The following is a 17,177-nucleotide window of genomic DNA, read 5'->3' on the forward strand; positions in this document are numbered from 1 at the left end:
GGAGTGGGGTGGAGGGAGGGGGGAGGGGAGTGGGGTGGAGGGAGGGGGGAGGGGAGTGGGGTGGAGGGAGGGGGGAGGGGAGTGGGGTGGAGGGAGGGGGAGGGGAGTGGGTGGAGGGAGGGGGAGGGGAGTGGGGTGGAGGGAGGGGGGAGGGGAGGGGGTGGGAGGGGAGAGGGGAGGTGGGAGGGGAGAGGGAGAGGGTGGATGGAGGGGAGAGGGTGGAAGGGGAGGGGAGAGGGTGGAGGGAGGGGGGTAGGGGGGAGGGTGGAGGAGGTAGGGTGGGGAGGGAGGGAGGGGGGAGGTGGGAGGGGAGGGGGAGGGAGGGAGGGAGGGGGAGGTGGGAGGGGGAGGGAGACGGGGAGGGAGAGGGAGCGAAGTGGGAGGGGGAGGCAGGGAGGGAGGAAGGAAGGGGGCGGCGGCGGTGTGTGCGAGGGTGGGTCGGTTGGTGCGGAGGGGGAGGGGGAGCCGGTGGGGGGTAGAGGGATGGAGGGTGACTCGGGGGATGGAAATGGATTGTTGTGCTGATAGTCAGCATTGACTCAATTGCTGCCTTCTGTGCTGTTATGACTGAGCATTTTGAGAATCCAAATTTAGATTTTTTGAGTTTGAGTAACAGTGCGTTTGAAGAATTCAAAATGTGTAAACAAAGTGCAACCCGTTACGCTCGCTCAGTTTGACTTCTAAATGACTCTTTACTGTCCTGCTGAAATTCCCTGCCTGGCATTCAGTTATATTAATTTGCTGCCAGCAGAGTGTGTCCACTGCCAGCCAAAAAAAATCTGGCGTGCACACTGGTAGTCACAAACTACCTCAAAACTTCTTACCTCACGGGAAATATATTGGATGTAAGTTCCAATCAATCTCTATCAGAAACACAAACTCTTTTCATAAGTTGTTTAGAGTTCAGTACAAGAGACTCAGGATATTGAGGCCCTGGTCAAGAAGAAAGAGGCATGTCTCAGCAGCTGGGATCAAGTGAATCTGTTGAAGAGTATAGGGAGGTGTTGGCGTCGTGTTAAGAGAGAAACCAGGAAGGCAAAAAAGGGACGCAAAATTGTTTTGGCAGATTAGGCAAAGGAGAATCCAAAGAGCTTCTACAAGTACATAAAAGGGCAAAAGAGTAAAAAGGGAGAGAGTAGGGCCTCTTAAGGATCAACAGAGTCATCTATATGTGGATCCACAAGAGATGGATGAGATCCTAAATGAGTATTTCTGATCAGTATTTACTGTTGAGAAAAGCATGGATGTTAGGGAACTAGGGGAATTTAACATTGATGTCTTGAGGAGTGGCCATATTAGAGGTGATTCTGTAAGTCCTGAAGCGCATCAAGGTAGATAAGTCTGCAGGCCCTGATGAGGTATATCCCAGGCCATTGTGGGCAGCTCAGGAGGAAATTGCAGGTACCCTAGCCAAGCTATTTGACTCATCTATAGCCACGTGTGAGGTGCCTGAAGAGTGGCAAATGTTGTGCCTTTGTTTAAAGAGGGCTGCAGAGAAAAGCCTGGGAACTACAGTCCAGTGAGCCTCACATCTGTGGTTCGTAAGTTATTGGAAATTATTTTGAGAGACAGGATCTACAAGCATTTAGAGATGCAAGAACTGATTATCTAATCAGCACAGCTTTGAGTGGAAAATCATGTCTCAAATTTAATTGATTTTTTTGAAGGGGTAACCGAGAAGGTTGATAAGGGCAGTGCAGTTGATGTTGTCTACATGGACTTTGACAAGGTGCTACATGGCAGGTTATCACATAAAAGGTTAAAATCTCACAGGATCCAGGGTGAGGTATCCAAATGGATACAAAATTGGCTTCTTGACAGAAGCCAGAGAGTGGTTGTGGAACTGTTTTTCCAAACCAGAGTCCTGTGACTAGCAGTGTGCCTCAGGGATCAGTGCTGGGTCCACTGTTTTGTCATTTATATTAATGATTTGGATGAGAATATGAGGGGCATGGTCAGTAAGTTTGCAGATGACACCAAGATTGATGGCATGGTGGACAGTGAAGGTTATCTCCAATTGCAATGGCATCTTGATCAATTGGGCCATCAGTGAGCTGATGAATGGCAGATAAAGTTTAATGTAGACAAATGTGAGATAATGCATTTTGTTAGGTTGAACCAGGGCACAACTTAGTTAGTGGTAGGGTATCGGGGAGAGTTACAGAGCGTCTCCACCTCTATCCTATCCATCCCATTCATCATCTTATATGTCTCAATGAGATCTCCCCTCATCCTTCTAAACTCTAACAAGTACAAGTCTAGTTTATTCAGCCTCTCCTCAGTTCAACCCCCTCAACTCTGGTATCAGCCTAGTAAACCCCCTCTGCATTCCCAAGGAAAAAATACCCTTGCATAAGTGTGGCGACCAAAACTGCACACAGTACTCCAGCTGCGGCCTCATCAGTGCCCTGTACAGTTGCAGTAAGAGCGCCCTACTCTTACATTCAATCCCCCTCACTATGAAGGCCAGCATCCCATTTGCCTTCCTGACCACCTGCAAGGCTGGGTTTTTGCAACTCATGCACAAGGACCCCGAGGTCCCTCTGCACTGTCACATGCTGCAGTTTTTTGCCATGTAAGTAATAGTCCTTCCTACCATTATTCCTAGGAAAAAGTGGACAACTTCACACTTGCCAACATTAAATTCCATTTGCCAGTTCCTGGCCCATTCGCCCAGCCTATCTAGATCCTTCTGCAGACTCACCACACCCTCCGCGCAATTTGCCATTCCACCAATCTTGGTGTCATCAGCAAATTTTGACACCATACACTCGGTTCCCTCCTCCAGATCATCTATATAAATGGTAAATAGCTGAGGCCCCAGCACTGACCCCTGGGGCACCCCACTAGTCACCAACCGCCAATCCAAATAGCACCCATTGACACCCACTCTGCCTCCTATTTGACAGCCAATCCCCTATCCACGCTAACACCCTACCCCCAACTCCATGCCCCCTGACCTTCTGTAATAACATCTTGTGCGGCACCTTATCAAACGCCTTCTGAAAGTCAAGAAACACCACATCCACCGGCTCTCCTCTATCCACCGCCCTAGACACATCCTCATAGAACTCCAATAAATTTGTCAGACACGACTTCCCCTTAACAAAACCGTGCTGCATCCGCTCTACCAAACAATTCAAGCTGCCTCGCTATTTTCTCCTTGATCACAGATTCTAACGTTTTACCTACAACAGATGTTAAACTAACTGGCCTATAATTCCCTGCCTTTTACCAGCCACCCTTCTTAAACAACGGTGTAACATTAGCCATTTTCCAATCTTCTGGCACTTCCCCAGAATCCAGCGACGTTTGGAAAATAATCACCAAGGCATCCACTATCACCTCTGCCATTTCTTTCAGAACCCTTGAATGCATTCCATCCGGTCCTGGGGACTTGTCCACAATCAGTCCCTCCAGTCTTTCAAGCCCTGCCTCTCTAGTAACAATAATGTCATTCAGGCCCTCCACTCCTACCATGTTTCCATCACTAACACCCAGCAAACTATTCATGTCCTCCTCCATGAAGACCACAACAAAAAAGTTATTCAAGACCTCAGCCATTTCCCCATCCCCTACCATTAAGTCCCCCTGCATCCTCTAAGGGTCCAATGTTCACCCTAGCCAGCCTCTTCCTTTTTATACATTTATAAAAACTCTTACCATCTTTTTTATATTAAGCACTAGCCCAGCTTCATAGTTTATCCTACCCTTCTTTATCAACCTTTGTCATTCTTTGTTGATATTTAAACCTCTCCCACTCCTCTTCTCACCCACTACTCTTAGCTAGGTTTAAGGTGAGAGGAGAGAGACACAAAAAAAGTGTCCAGAGGGGCAATTTCCTCCCCCCCACCCTACAGAGGGTGGTGAGTGTCCAGAACAAGCTGCCAGAGGTAGTAGAGGTGGGTACAATTTTTATCTTTTAAAAAGGTATTTAGATAGTTATATGGGTATGATGGGTATAGAGGGATATAGGCCAAATACAAGCAATTGGGATCAGCTTGGAGGTTGTTTAAAAAAAGGTGGCATGGACAAGTTGGGCTGAAGAGCCTGTTTCCATGCTGTAAACATCAATCTACTACCCTAATCTCTGATGGAGGGTTATGTTGCATCTGTGGGGAGAGTACAGAGCCAGTCAGATCTGCTGAGATATTCTGGCATTTCCTGATTTTATTTGCCATAGAATCTCTTCTAGGATGAAATCCCGGAGGAGACAGATGGTAACCAAAAATCAGGCAATCTTTAGCACTTGTGTAAATTGTAAGCATCCCTTGGCACTTACTCCAGGGGTATAAAAAGGTGCCAGTTAAACATTGCTTGCATTTCATTCTTGGGACATGGCTGTCATGGGCATTATTGCCTTCAGGAAGGCAAGGATGAGCTGCCTTCTTGAACAATTGTAGTCCATATATTATAGGTGCACCCACAGTTCCCTTGAATTGCAAGTTTTTATTCTAAAATGAAACAAAAACACTAGTATATTTTATAAAGCCAGCATTTAACTAGGTAGACCAAGTTTGCATCAATTCAAACTCTGGTGTCACTCAGATCCACCAAATCACTTCCCTTAGACAAATAAATGAAAAAAAAACAGTTTGCTATAAAGTCATTTTATTTTGCTTGACCAATTAAAATCATTCCTTCTGAATTTGCTGCAGTTAATTAAGTAAACTCATTTTAACCATCCATCATTTGCCTCTAACTCATGCAATGGGACAGCAGACAGAACTGGTTGTCATGCTAAGCTCTGCCTTGGATTGTGTGGCACAGTGTGGAATATTGTTCAGTAACTCACGCATTGTAAACATGCTAAACGCTATTTTCTCATATGCTGATTTGGATCCACATTCATAAAGACAAGCAAACGCCACTGCTGGGAGGTGAGCCTCGTGAACTTTGGAGGCCAACTCAATAAATGCCAGGTCTGAGTAAGCACTGGGTCCTTCATGGATAATCCAAGGCTCCGTCCAGCTGCTGGGATCCTGCGGGAAAGTACTGAGATAAACTCCCAGGTGGAGCCGCGACACTGGACTTGTTGGGTGAGAGTAGAGGACCCAAGTTGGAATCTGGAAGTTGAAACTCACGTGTTTATGTGGAGGGAGTGCTGGCTGCTGGTTTGCCCAGTGGAAGCCATACTTAACTGATAGCTCTTCACACCATGGGTGTATGGGGGCTGGAAAACCAATGACACTTCCATGGCATCCCTGGGGTGGTTCCACCAGCTTTGGAATGAACTGCCCATACTGGAAGACAGCACCACCATCTGTGCTGAGCGCCTGAGCTCTGAAATTCAATGGTGTCCTGGCATTACAGTACAGGACATTGTGGCCATCTTCCCCATCCACTGAAACCACCTGGCACTCCACAGTCTCCAGTTTGTCAATGAAGTTACCAAACTTCCAGACCTTGCCATGGTCATCACTGTAGAAAGTGAAAGAATGAGGGCTGCATCTGCAGATTCTTCCAAAACATTCCTTTGAGTCAATGTGATAGGCATATGCTGGGATAACAAGTCTCCCAGACTTGAGCTGGATCCCATGCCCTGGGCCCAAAGCAAATGTTGCCCATTCTTCAATGGAGCAGCCAATGGTGGGGTCTGTCAGGTCAATCAGGGCACTCCAGCTCCGGCCTTGGTCAGTGCTGCTCACACAGCAGAGGCGAGTCACATTGTTGCCTGTAATAAGTTGATACGATTCTGTGGTGTGCCCCAGGATTGCAATGAAGAGAAGGAAGAGTGTGTTGGTGGAATGGTCATACACAGGGCATGGATTCATAGACCTGTGACCCTCCAGCTGGGCAGTATGGAGAGTTTTCATATCCTCCCACTGAAAGCAAGAAAGAGAGAGAGGGTTAGAGTGAGTAATGGGTTTAAAGCAGGTGAACACCATAGCTTTCAGATCACTCTAGCCAGCTGGAAGGTCACACTGGCTCTCAATGTATCTGGTGGGAGATCAGCAACAACCCTGAAGAAATGTCTATAAACATCTTCAGAAGTTTTGTTAATTCTTCACCAGTTACAATGAGAGATTGAGACCCCAGCTTCCAATAAAATTGGATCTCCATTTTTAATTAGAAGCCTGGAGATTAGATAAAGCAAATGCAGAAACTCAGGCAACCATTTCATGACTTTAACAAATCTCTAACTGTGGCTTTCATCCTTCAATATTCTACTTACCTTTTCAAGTTTTAAAATTAATTTACCTTTATTTCTCTCTCCCCTTCCATGGGGAGACTGTTTCCCACACCCAAAACCCAAGTACCCTCCCAACCCATATTTCCCCCTCCTGTCACCAACCCAAATGATTACCACTTTTCTTTCCCAGCTGCCTATTGTCATATTTCCCCACTGTCAAACTGACAAATTAAGTGATTAAACTATGGTTAAGTCACAATTATTTTTGTAATTTGTTTTTTTGCATGTTTTAATCATTACATTTCTCTGCAGTAAACATGCTCATTATAACATTCAGCTCTTAAGGTGATCTGGAAGTTCCACAAGTTGACCAGGCCTCCCAGTATTAGCCATTATCATTTGGGTTCACCATTAGCACAGTAAGAGGTCTCAACACCAAAAGGTGATAGTCATGATGTAGAGATACCAGCATTAGACTGGGGTAAACACAGCAAGAAGTTTCTCAACACCAGGTTAAAGTCCAACCAGTTTATTTGATAGTAATCCCAAAAGCTGGGATGCTGGCCTTCATAGCGAGGGGAATTGAATATAAAAGTAGGAGGTCTGCTGCAACTGTACAGGGCACCAGTGAAGCTGCAGCTGGTGTACCGTGTGCAGTTTTGGTCACTGCACCTGTGCAAGGATATTTTGGCCTTGGAGGGAGTGCAGAGGAGGTTTACTAGGCTGATGCCGGAGTTGAGGGGGTTGAGCTATGAGGAGAGGCTGAATAGACTGGGCTTGTATTTGTTAGAGTTTACAAGGATGAGGGGAGATCTCATTGAGACATATATGATGATGAATGGGATGGATAGGATAGAGGTGGAGAGGTTCTTCCCACTCAAAGGACAGCAGGACTAGGGGGCACAGCCTCAAGATGGGGGCAGTTTAGAACAGAGTTGAGGAGGAACTTCTTCACTCAAAGGGTGGTGAATCTCTGGAATTCTCTGCCCGTTGAAGTGCTTGAGGCTACCTCACTAAATATATTTAAGACACAGGTAGATAGGTTTTTGGTAGGCAAGGGGATTAAGGGTTATGGGGAGAAAGCAGGAAAGTGGAACTGAGCCACTTCAGTTCAGCCATGATCTTATTGAATGTCGGGGCAGGCTCGAAGGGCTAGATGGCCTACTCCTGCTCCTATTTCTTATAAAATTATGTTCTTATGTAAGCTTTCAGAAACAGTGTTCCTTCGTCAGGTGTGGGAAAGATTACTATTAAATAAACTGGTTGGACTTTAACCTGGTGTTGAGAGACTTCTTACTGTGTTTACCCAAGTCCAATGCTGGCATCTCCACATCATGAGAATTACCTTCAGCACGCCAAGGATCTCTATTGGAAGCTAAAAGCTGGAAATGTCATCTCATCGGCTTAGTGCTCCCTCTCAATTGCTCAAATATGTAATGTGGGAACTAGTACAGACAAGATGCAGGGTATAGAAATACTGGCTTATGTTGTTTTGAACTTGGTAATGTGAATATTACAAATGGCTTCAACATTCAAGACTCAGGACAAAGAAAAAAAGACAAAGGCAAAACACTGACAGGATTGTTGCAATATTTACAGCAAGATGTAGATATGAAAGAGGACAAACTGAATCGTAGGCACAAATTCAACTTGGCTCGTATGATGATAGACATGACCATGATAATAGTTGCAAAATAGTCAGGGCAACAAGTAAAGCTCACTTGATCTACAAAGAGGAAGAGTATAGAACAGCTTGAGTGATGAAGGATGAAATCACCTAAATGAGATTATAAATGGGAGATAAACAAGCAGTGAAACTTTATAAATACAAGTACGTCACAAACAACATTCATTTGGTTGGAACAAGGAAGTGTTTTTCTGCAACACAAGATGTCCTAGAACCAATATTTTGGTCTCATGACATTAACAGTATAACATGTGGGAACATTTATCAAATAGTGATAAAAGATTTCAACAAATGTTTGAAAGGGAGAAATGCAGAGTAACTAATATTTGAACCTTACATAGAAAATAGGGGGCAGTGGCTATTTGGCCCTTCATGACCATTGCTGATCATCCAAATCAATAACCTGATCTCACCTCCCCCACCAAATATCCTTTGATCCTGTTCACCCCAAAGTATCACATGGATTCTAGTGCAATGGGACAGAGACTCCACAATAAACTAAGCAAATCTGTTAATGTGTAAAATGGTAGTTGATCAATGGGAAGTGTTCCCTGAACATCTGATGAGACCAAAGTGGTTAATACCCCTTAGAGCAAAAACAACAAAAAATGGATGACTAAAGCAGCAAAGGTACATGTATACAGATCATTTAAGTGTCATAAATTGATTTGGAAAATCATCAAAATAGATTAATGGAATGTTAACTTCTTGATCTCAAAAGGAATAGAGGATAGAAGACATGCTTTAGCTGTACAAAGCCCTGGTTAGACTACATCCAGTGTCACTGAACTGGGTACACTGACCTGGGGGGAGGGCAGTAGACTGTAGATTTATCAGAATGATACCTGGACTGCTAGGGATAAATTACATAGATGAATTACAACAACTAAGCTTATAATTACTGAAATGAGAAGCTTTAACAGGGGTAATTTAATGTTAGAGGAACAGATATTGAACTATTTCTACTGGTTCCAGAACTGGGGTGGGGGGGGCACTATAATTGGAGGCATAGTCTAAAAGAATTGGAGCCATACACTTCAGGAAAAGGAAAATAGATAAATTTGTATAGAAAAATTTAGAATTGTCTTCCACCAGTGACTGGTACTGGACCATTTAAATTTTTAAGTCTGAGAAGGACTTATTGTTGGTTAAAGGAATGAGAGATATATGTGGGTCACTAATGGCCAGCAGACTGGAGGGAACAAGTGTCCTTTTTTCATTCCTATGGCCCAAAAGAGAGAGAGAGATAGATGCACAAGGTTAGAGCTGGAAGAGAAAGACAACCTTCCTCTTATAACCCCCACCCCGACTTTGTCAGCCCTGAAATGGATTAAACAGACTGTCCAGTGTCAGCTAGGTCAATTCCAGTCTATGCAGAGTAGGTTAAGGATATACAATGAGGCTCGGTACCTTTGAGGGCTTGAATTCTGATCCAGTAACTCCTGTTGAGCGGGTGAATAGACTGAGAATAGGATTGTGACCACAGAACCTGGCACAGTCATACACATGGTAAAAAAGCAAATTAGTGCTGATGCAGGAATCTGACAAAAAATCTGAGAACAGAGCTAATGTTTCACATCTGGATGACCCTTGGTCAGAGCTAAAGAACTTGAAACAGTGTCATGATTATGCCAGCATGTTCACAGCCACCAGCATTTCATAGAATGTGAATCCAATAAATGAGATTAACAACTGTAGATAAGACCAAATTGTTCTGCTAATAGCAAACACTTTGGCTAGATAGTTGCAACATTCAGGGGAGACATGCACATATTAATCTTTTAGAACTAATAGAAGCTGAGGGGACAATCAGCCAAATATCCAGAGAGAATCTTCAAACAATGGTGCAATTGGAAATCTTTTCTTGGATGCAGGAGGCAGATTCCATCTAGCAATCTGTAAGCTGGCTCCAGCTAACAAACCAGAAGATTGCAGAAACCTTTGTGCAGACAATTAAAACCATATTTTCACTGAATCAAGGAGACATTCTCCAGAGTAACAAGTCAATCATATGCAGTGTGGTCACTATAGGCTGGCCTTTACTTATGGGTCTACTGAATTAGATGTTTGGGTAGAGGGAAGTTCTCAGTTCTGATCTTGTAAACAAAGAGGCAATTTCCCCCTTAACCTGTGTGGGTGTGTAATACAACTGTCTTAGATCATGTTTCTGTTCAAGTATATCATTTCTTTATGGAAATCAACAGTCTTTGACAAGTATTATACTACAACTGGGTTTCAAATGTGGCTCCTGACACCATTCCTGTCATGTAAACTATGTACCACCGCAAATCAGTGCCCCAGGTTGGGACACCCACACAGATAACAAATCAGCTGAGCATCACCCCAGAAAATTGAATCCAGAATTCTAAAAACCTTAAATTCCTCGGGTTTGGGGATTTTGACTTTGAACCTAATAACAGGAAAGACACAGGCAACTGAGGGGGAAATGTGTCATTTAAAAAAAATGGCTGCACAATGGCTCTGGAGGAAGTTCAGTCTTACCTGGAAGTAGACAATGTAATCATAGCAACTAAATTGATGGAATTGGCAAATAAATTGGATGTCTTTATCTAGAAGGCCTAAGATGGCTTAGATAATTAAATATGCTGCCAAATTTTTCAAACCTAAAAAAGAGGGGTAGTCACATCCAATATTGAGAATGGAAGAAATTGAACTAGCTAAGCTTCAAGTAGAAAGAGACATAGCAATTAAATCTAGAGATGCAGAAGAGAGAGGAAGGGAACAAGAAGAACCAAGGCAATTGAAAATGCTGAGGGCGAGGGCCAAATTGCAGCAGGCACAGGGCTGAAAGAGGAAAATGGTTCTAGACAGGAAACCAGCAGGGAAATGTTTAACATGTACATGGTCTCCCAAAATTCAATGAAAAGCTAACGGAGACATTTTTTGCACTTTTGAAAAAACAACTAGACAGCTGAGATGTCCCCTAAATATTTGGATCCTGCTTGTACAAGCAAAATTTGTAGGTAGAGCTAGTGTGATATATGCATCTCCTGAGGCAGTGAAGAAAGCTGGTACGAGAGGCCTGCAGACAAGAGTTGAGAGATCTGGACAGATGTACATTAAATTCAAAATGGTTAAACAAGTCATTTTGATAATGGATACAGTCACTGAAAATAGACAAAAGCTATGAAGAATTTAGAGATAATTTTGCTGGAGAAATTTAAAGGCTCATTGCCTACCTTGATTAGAACACATGTTGAGGAACAGAAAGGTTAGAACAGGCAGATAAGCTGCAGAACTTACAGATAAGCATGAGTCTGTTTATAAACCAGAGCTTTTCTTCAAACCCACCTTCAAATCAGAGAAAGATAGAAATTGGGAAGATGCGGGAGAGGACAGGTCACAGAGGGGGAGTGGTATGAATCTTCAAGGATGCTTCCTCAAAATAAACCCAAGTCTGTTGGAAGGGTGAGATAAGAGTCAGATATTGTCATTGCAATAAACTGGGCCATGCCAGAGAAGTACGCTGGAGATTAGAGTCATTCCATTCAGGACATCCATCTTACAAAGGAATCTTAAAAACTGGGGAAAAAAAATCAGAAAAGCCAATTGCTTTGATAAGTGCAAGAGCAGACAAAAAAAAAAAGGAATGACAAAGTGTGTACCACTTGCACAGCGACAGAATGTGATGGATGTATTCATAAAATATTGGGCACGATCTTATTGCCTGTTCACACCATGTTCCTGCTGCAGTAAAGACAGATTGAGGACAAGTCAAATCTCTTCACTGCAGTGGGATGGGGGAATCCTGCTGGCATGAGCAGTCAGAAAATTCTGGCCTTTGTGTGCAATGGTGAAATATTTCCATGTGGGCAGGATGGAATAGGAAAGGATATTAAAATATTACAAGATGCAGGTGTGAGTCAACCCCCAATATTATAGGGTAGAGATATTTGTTGCCCAGAAGAGATGTTGCAAGTGAGGATGTTAATTTGCAGCATTCATGGAGAAACAAAAATACCTTTAATAAAGAAAACTTCAGAGTAGCTTGAAAATCCAGGAAGTAGTGGTAGTAGGTGTGGTTCAAACGCTACCCATAGCAGGCATTCAATTCATTCTGGGAATGATATAACAGGATCCTAGATGGTCATGATGCTGGTAGACATTCCAGCAGAGCAATTATAAACAGACCATTCTGGTGTTTTTCTGGGATTGCATAGTGATGCAATCACAGCCCATAAATAAAGACAAGAGAGGAGTTGCAAATCCAGGGTAAGGCCAGTGAGATCAGGTTATTTGATACTATCTGCAGCAAGCTGCATGAGAATGAGAGAGAACGAAACCAATGTTTTCAATTCAAAAGAGGTAGACTGAATTGCATAGAATGACTCAATTTAAAAACAGACCACATACTCTGCACTGGAATCTCAAAGTATCTGTGAGTGTTACTAATGTTCTCCTGTACATAGTGAGAAAACAGTGACTATCATATGTTGTTAGTGCAGAAGTACACCATTACCGTCCAATTAGTAAAGAGATTGATGATAGCCCAGATTCCATTTAGGGGACACCTCAGAAGAAAGAAAACCCCAAGACAAAATCCAAAGAGCCTGGACTACACAAGGGTGTAGTAATTTTTTTGCCAAACCTATCACCTCTAGGTAATAGAAAAACCACAAACAGTAATCATGTCCATATCTTTAATCCATACTCCAGCACCTGAAAATTTTTTTTACAAGGTTCCTAATCACCTGCATGGGGGTGGTGTTGTCAAGAATGCAAAGCAGGAATGACTATTTGTTAATTACCATATTCATATCCACCCCATTCCCTGAAGCCATACCCTCAAGAACAATTACCACTAGAGTAGATAAATGCATCAAATTCTTTACTAGATATGGCTTACCAAAGGATTATACAATCAGACTAGGGGTCAAATTGTATGTCAGAACTATTCAAAGAGATGACTAAACTGAAGATCAAACAGTATAACTCATCAGCTATCATCCTGAGTCCCAGGGTGCACTAGAGATGGCACCAGACTTTGAAAACTATGATGAGGGCTTATAACCAAGATGACACTCATGATTGGGACAAAGATTCTATTTTTATTATTTGCAATTAGGATGCATCAAATGAATCTATCAAATTTAGTCCTTTCAAATTGATCTACAGGCAAGAGGGCCATTGAAATTAATTCATGGTTATTAAATATGAAGTCAGAAACGACATCTCAAATTTCAGGCAACAACTGAATGGAACCACTGAGGTGACAAAAAATATTTAACAACAGCACAGCAAAGAATGAAAGCAAAGGTTAATGGGATGGTCCCACTTCAGTTTTACAATGGTGGGGGGGCGGGGGGGAAAAGAGACAGACTGCTGTGTCAGGGGATTCTCAAATCTAGCTTTGAAAGTGAGATTCAGTAGGTGTATCATATAGAAAAGGAAATTGATCAAGATAATCTATCTGGTACACACCCCAAATCACAAGTGTGTCATGTGAACATGTTAAAGTAGTATTGGAGTAGAGGAGATGAGAGCAAACAGGAGGCCTTGTTAGTAACAAAGCAGGGGGAATTAGAGAGGGCAAATTATGACATTTCCCAAATGAATTACGTGGAACTCAATGAGGAGTACTGGAAAATTAAACTAGTGGTTAAGTCATCTCCCAGGCAAGAGCTGGAGTGAACTGACAGAGTTACTGCAGTCCTATAAATGTATTTGTGGGATCAACAACAACACAACCTAGATGTGGGGGTCACCCTTCCAAACAATATTTATAGAGGTTAAGTTCAGCTGAGTTATTGCAGGCACAAAAGGAAATTGAGTATATGCTCTGAAATGATCGGATTGAATTAAGTTCTAGTGACTGGAGTTCCCTTTTGACCTGGCGCCCAAAGTGGATGAAACCCAGAAACTATGCATGAACTACAGGCGAGTGAATGCTGCAGCCAAGAGGGATTCATTCTCTACACCACATTTAGAAGATGGTATAGAGCATGTTGGACAATCAAAATTCATTAAAATAGACTTGTTCTTGGCAAATAACTTGCACTAATACAGCAAAGGATATTTGTGTTTCCAATTCTACAAGGACTTTATCAATTCAAAATGCTGCTGTTCGGGATGAAGAACACACCCATAACTTTTCAGTGGTTCATTAACCAGCTGATTTGAGGATTGAGTCACTGTGCCATACATAATGATTTGGTGGCATTCAGCCAGAGTTGGAAAGAACACTTATGTCACCTAACAGCACTGCCTATAACAAACCAAATTTTGAGGTGATGACCTAATGGTATTATCAGTAGACTATCAATCCAGAAACTCAGCTAATGTTCTGGGGACCCAAGTTCAAATCCTACCACAGCAGATTTAATTTAAAAAATCTGGAATTAAGAATCTACTGATGACCATGAAACAGTTGCTGATTGTCAGAAAAACCATCTGGTTCACTAATGTCCTTCAGGGAAGGAAATCTACCATCTTTATGTAGTCTGGCCTACGTGAGATTCCAGAGCAAGAGCAATGTGGTAGACGCAACTGCCCTTGGGCAATAAATTCTGGCCAGTGAGGCCCATGTCCTATGAATGGCAAAAAAAAACACATGATGAACCTAGCAAAAGAAAAAGTGAATTCGCTAAAGCCCAAGTTTCATACCTAGGTCACAGTGGGATATGGTCAAAGGATCCCATGCGATGCAAAAGTACATTTGGAATTTTCCCTCGAACCTACCAAATTGAAAAGAAATTTAATTTCTGGGCACTAGCAGCTTCTATTTGTTTCAAATTTAGCAGCATGGTATCACTTCTCCGAGCTCTTAAAGAGGAACAAACATTCTATCTGGATGCAGGATTGCCAAACATTCAAATATTTAATAACTGTGTTGATGACAAACTAGTGTTAGTAGCACCCAACTACGATAAGCCATTCAAAGTAACAATGGACGAGTGTAACATTGGTGTAGGAACTGTGTTACTGCAGGAAGACAAACTTGGCCTTGAGAAGCCAGTGGGGTATTTTGTTAAGTCACCTGAAGTATTTGACCATTTACTGACTTTAGGCCTGGTGCTACAACATGAAGATTTATGTTGCCAGCAATCCCAGAGACAATTATATACACTAGTGTTTTTCAAACTATTTTTCTGACAACCATTTTACCAAAACAGCCATCCTTCACAACCAATGTGGAATGTGTCATCAAATATGATCTTTCCACTTTGTACTATTATACAGTATATTTAATATCTGGGGGGGGGTGGAGGGGGGCAGTTTCAGATCCCTTTTCCAGTTTATTCAGGCCAGATTCTGGCCCAAAAGGAAATTGGTGCCAGAATTTTGCAAATTCTTCTGGTCAGCATATACATTCAAACTAAATGTTCAAGATCAGACAGTACACATTTATTATGCATCTACACACAAAAAAATTTGACTGTCATTTATGACAAATTTCTTGTTTAAAAAGCACCTTTGGAATACAGAGCAACATGTTGCTTTTAGGTGGAAACTTAACTGGGCAGACACCTATTTTCTCTCAACATCCCATCATTAAACCTCCCTGGTAGGGTGGGATAGGCTACATCAATAATTACATTTTGCTGCATCCAGTGAAGTCTATACTTAATGTGTTGATCATATTTTCTCTCTTACAATTATAATTTAACAAAAAAAACTGTGGTTTTCCTGATTTTCAGGCAGTTTCATTTTGAAATTGATTCAATAGCAAAATTTTTTTATGCACAGGGAAAAATGAGTTGGATTATGAAATAATGACTACTCGTCAAACTCTCAAGTTGAGTCTGACAAAGAATCATCCAGACTCCAGGAGTGGTAGTGGTTAGTAACACTGCTGCCTCAGCAACAGGGACCCAGGTTCAATTCCAGCCTTGGATCACTGTCTGGGCAGAGTTTGTACCTTCTCCCCATGTCTGCATGGGTTCCCTCCAGGTACTCCAGTTTCTTTCCTTCTAAAGATGTGTAGGTTAGGTTGATTGACTGTACTAAATTAACTTTGGGGATTAGCAGGGTAAATGGGTGAGGTTATAGGAATTGGGTAGTGTGATCAGTGCAGACTCAGTGAGCCAAATAGCTCCTTTCACACTATGGATTTAATGAAGTGTTCTCTCTCCACAGATGCTGTCAGACCTTACTGAGATTTTGCATTTCTGTTCTTCAATGGGTGGGGGCGGTGGCTCCGAATAGAGGGCCAGCCATAGATGGAGGTGTGGGATCAAGCCCCAGATGGGGTGCAATGCTTTATTTTGACAGTTCAGATCTTATTTGTCTCTCCCTCTTGTGAGGATCATGATTGGAATTTGGTTTTTGGAGTAAGCAAATGGAATTGGGTTTGCCTGGTCCATTCCAAGCATTGGTTTTGTAACTTTAAGGGTTAAGTTATTTTTTTAAAAGAAGAAATCAGAGTGTGTAAATGACAGAACAAAGGTAATGGGTGTTGGGTAGAGCCTGGCTCAGCTCTGGGGTGAGTGGCGTCTGTCTGTCCCTTTATCTGCCCATGGTCTGCCTGTTTCTGTCTATGTAAGTCACTGGTTCACTGAGACTCAGACTCACCTCCACATGGGTCCTGGAGACCTTCCCTCGGCGAAGCACCAGCACATTCGCATCAGCATCAGCCGGACTCATTCTCTGTTCAGCGAAGGCAAGAATAGTCCCCGAGTCGGACAGATACAAGAGAGCGGGGATCCGGTACGTGATCCCCTTCTTATCCTGTTCGAATAATATGGTCTTAGCAGGAACATAGCGGGAGCTCATCTCACTGAGTCTGCTGGTGGGTTAAAGAATAAAACTGGGGAAAGACTAGGGGAGTGAGAGAGAGAGTTCACCTTGAATCAGCTATAGACACAAGAAACCTACCAGGACAGCGCTCAGTTTATTACTGAACTGCAATATTCTAGCTGCTTCTAGCTGACTAATAAACTGCTCGCTCAGAGTTTCACTGAGTGAGCACTGTGTCTGTAATCAGTAGAACAATCCGCATTGTTAACCCAAATTCGCTGAGTGCCTTTATTTCAATTAAGAATCCTATTGATTCCGTGAATAGATCTGTCCGGCCACCAATCTCAGATCTACACTCACACTCCCCAATCTACACCCTCCTTTGACTAATGAACATTTGTAAAGAGTCTCAGGATTAGCTCCTGCTCTCCCTTTGAACACTTGATACTCAACACAAGTCCTAACGTAGGGAGGTAAATTCGCTATAGTCCCAGCGGACCCTCGGCTGCTCTGTCCTTTGATGGGGGAGAGCTGACTGGTGCGGAATTAAACTGGGGATCACCACACCTTAGTTGAGGGAGAAGGTGGGACCTTCATGAATAACTTTAGCCAGTAGGAGAACTGAGCCCACGGCATTGGTGTTACTCTGCTACACTGACT

General features: G+C 42.8%; 1 protein-coding gene across 1 annotated transcript; it reads right to left on the reverse strand.

Moving 5' to 3' along the window:
* Positions 1-4,703: 4,703 nt before the first annotated feature.
* Positions 4,704-16,553, reverse strand: neu4 (sialidase 4). The gene is made up of 2 exons (XM_080186127.1): positions 16,353-16,553; positions 4,704-5,825 (listed from the first exon to the last, which is right to left on the reverse strand). Exons 1-2 carry the CDS (start codon positions 16,551-16,553, stop codon positions 4,704-4,706), a joined length of 1,323 nt encoding a protein of 440 aa, XP_080042253.1.
* Positions 16,554-17,177: the final 624 nt, after the last annotated feature.

Source organism: Carcharhinus amblyrhynchos, chromosome 3 (assembly GCF_965287045.1).
Source record: "Carcharhinus amblyrhynchos chromosome 3, sCarAmb.v2.hapA, whole genome shotgun sequence".
NCBI classification, from domain to species: Eukaryota; Metazoa; Chordata; class Chondrichthyes; order Carcharhiniformes; family Carcharhinidae; genus Carcharhinus; species Carcharhinus amblyrhynchos.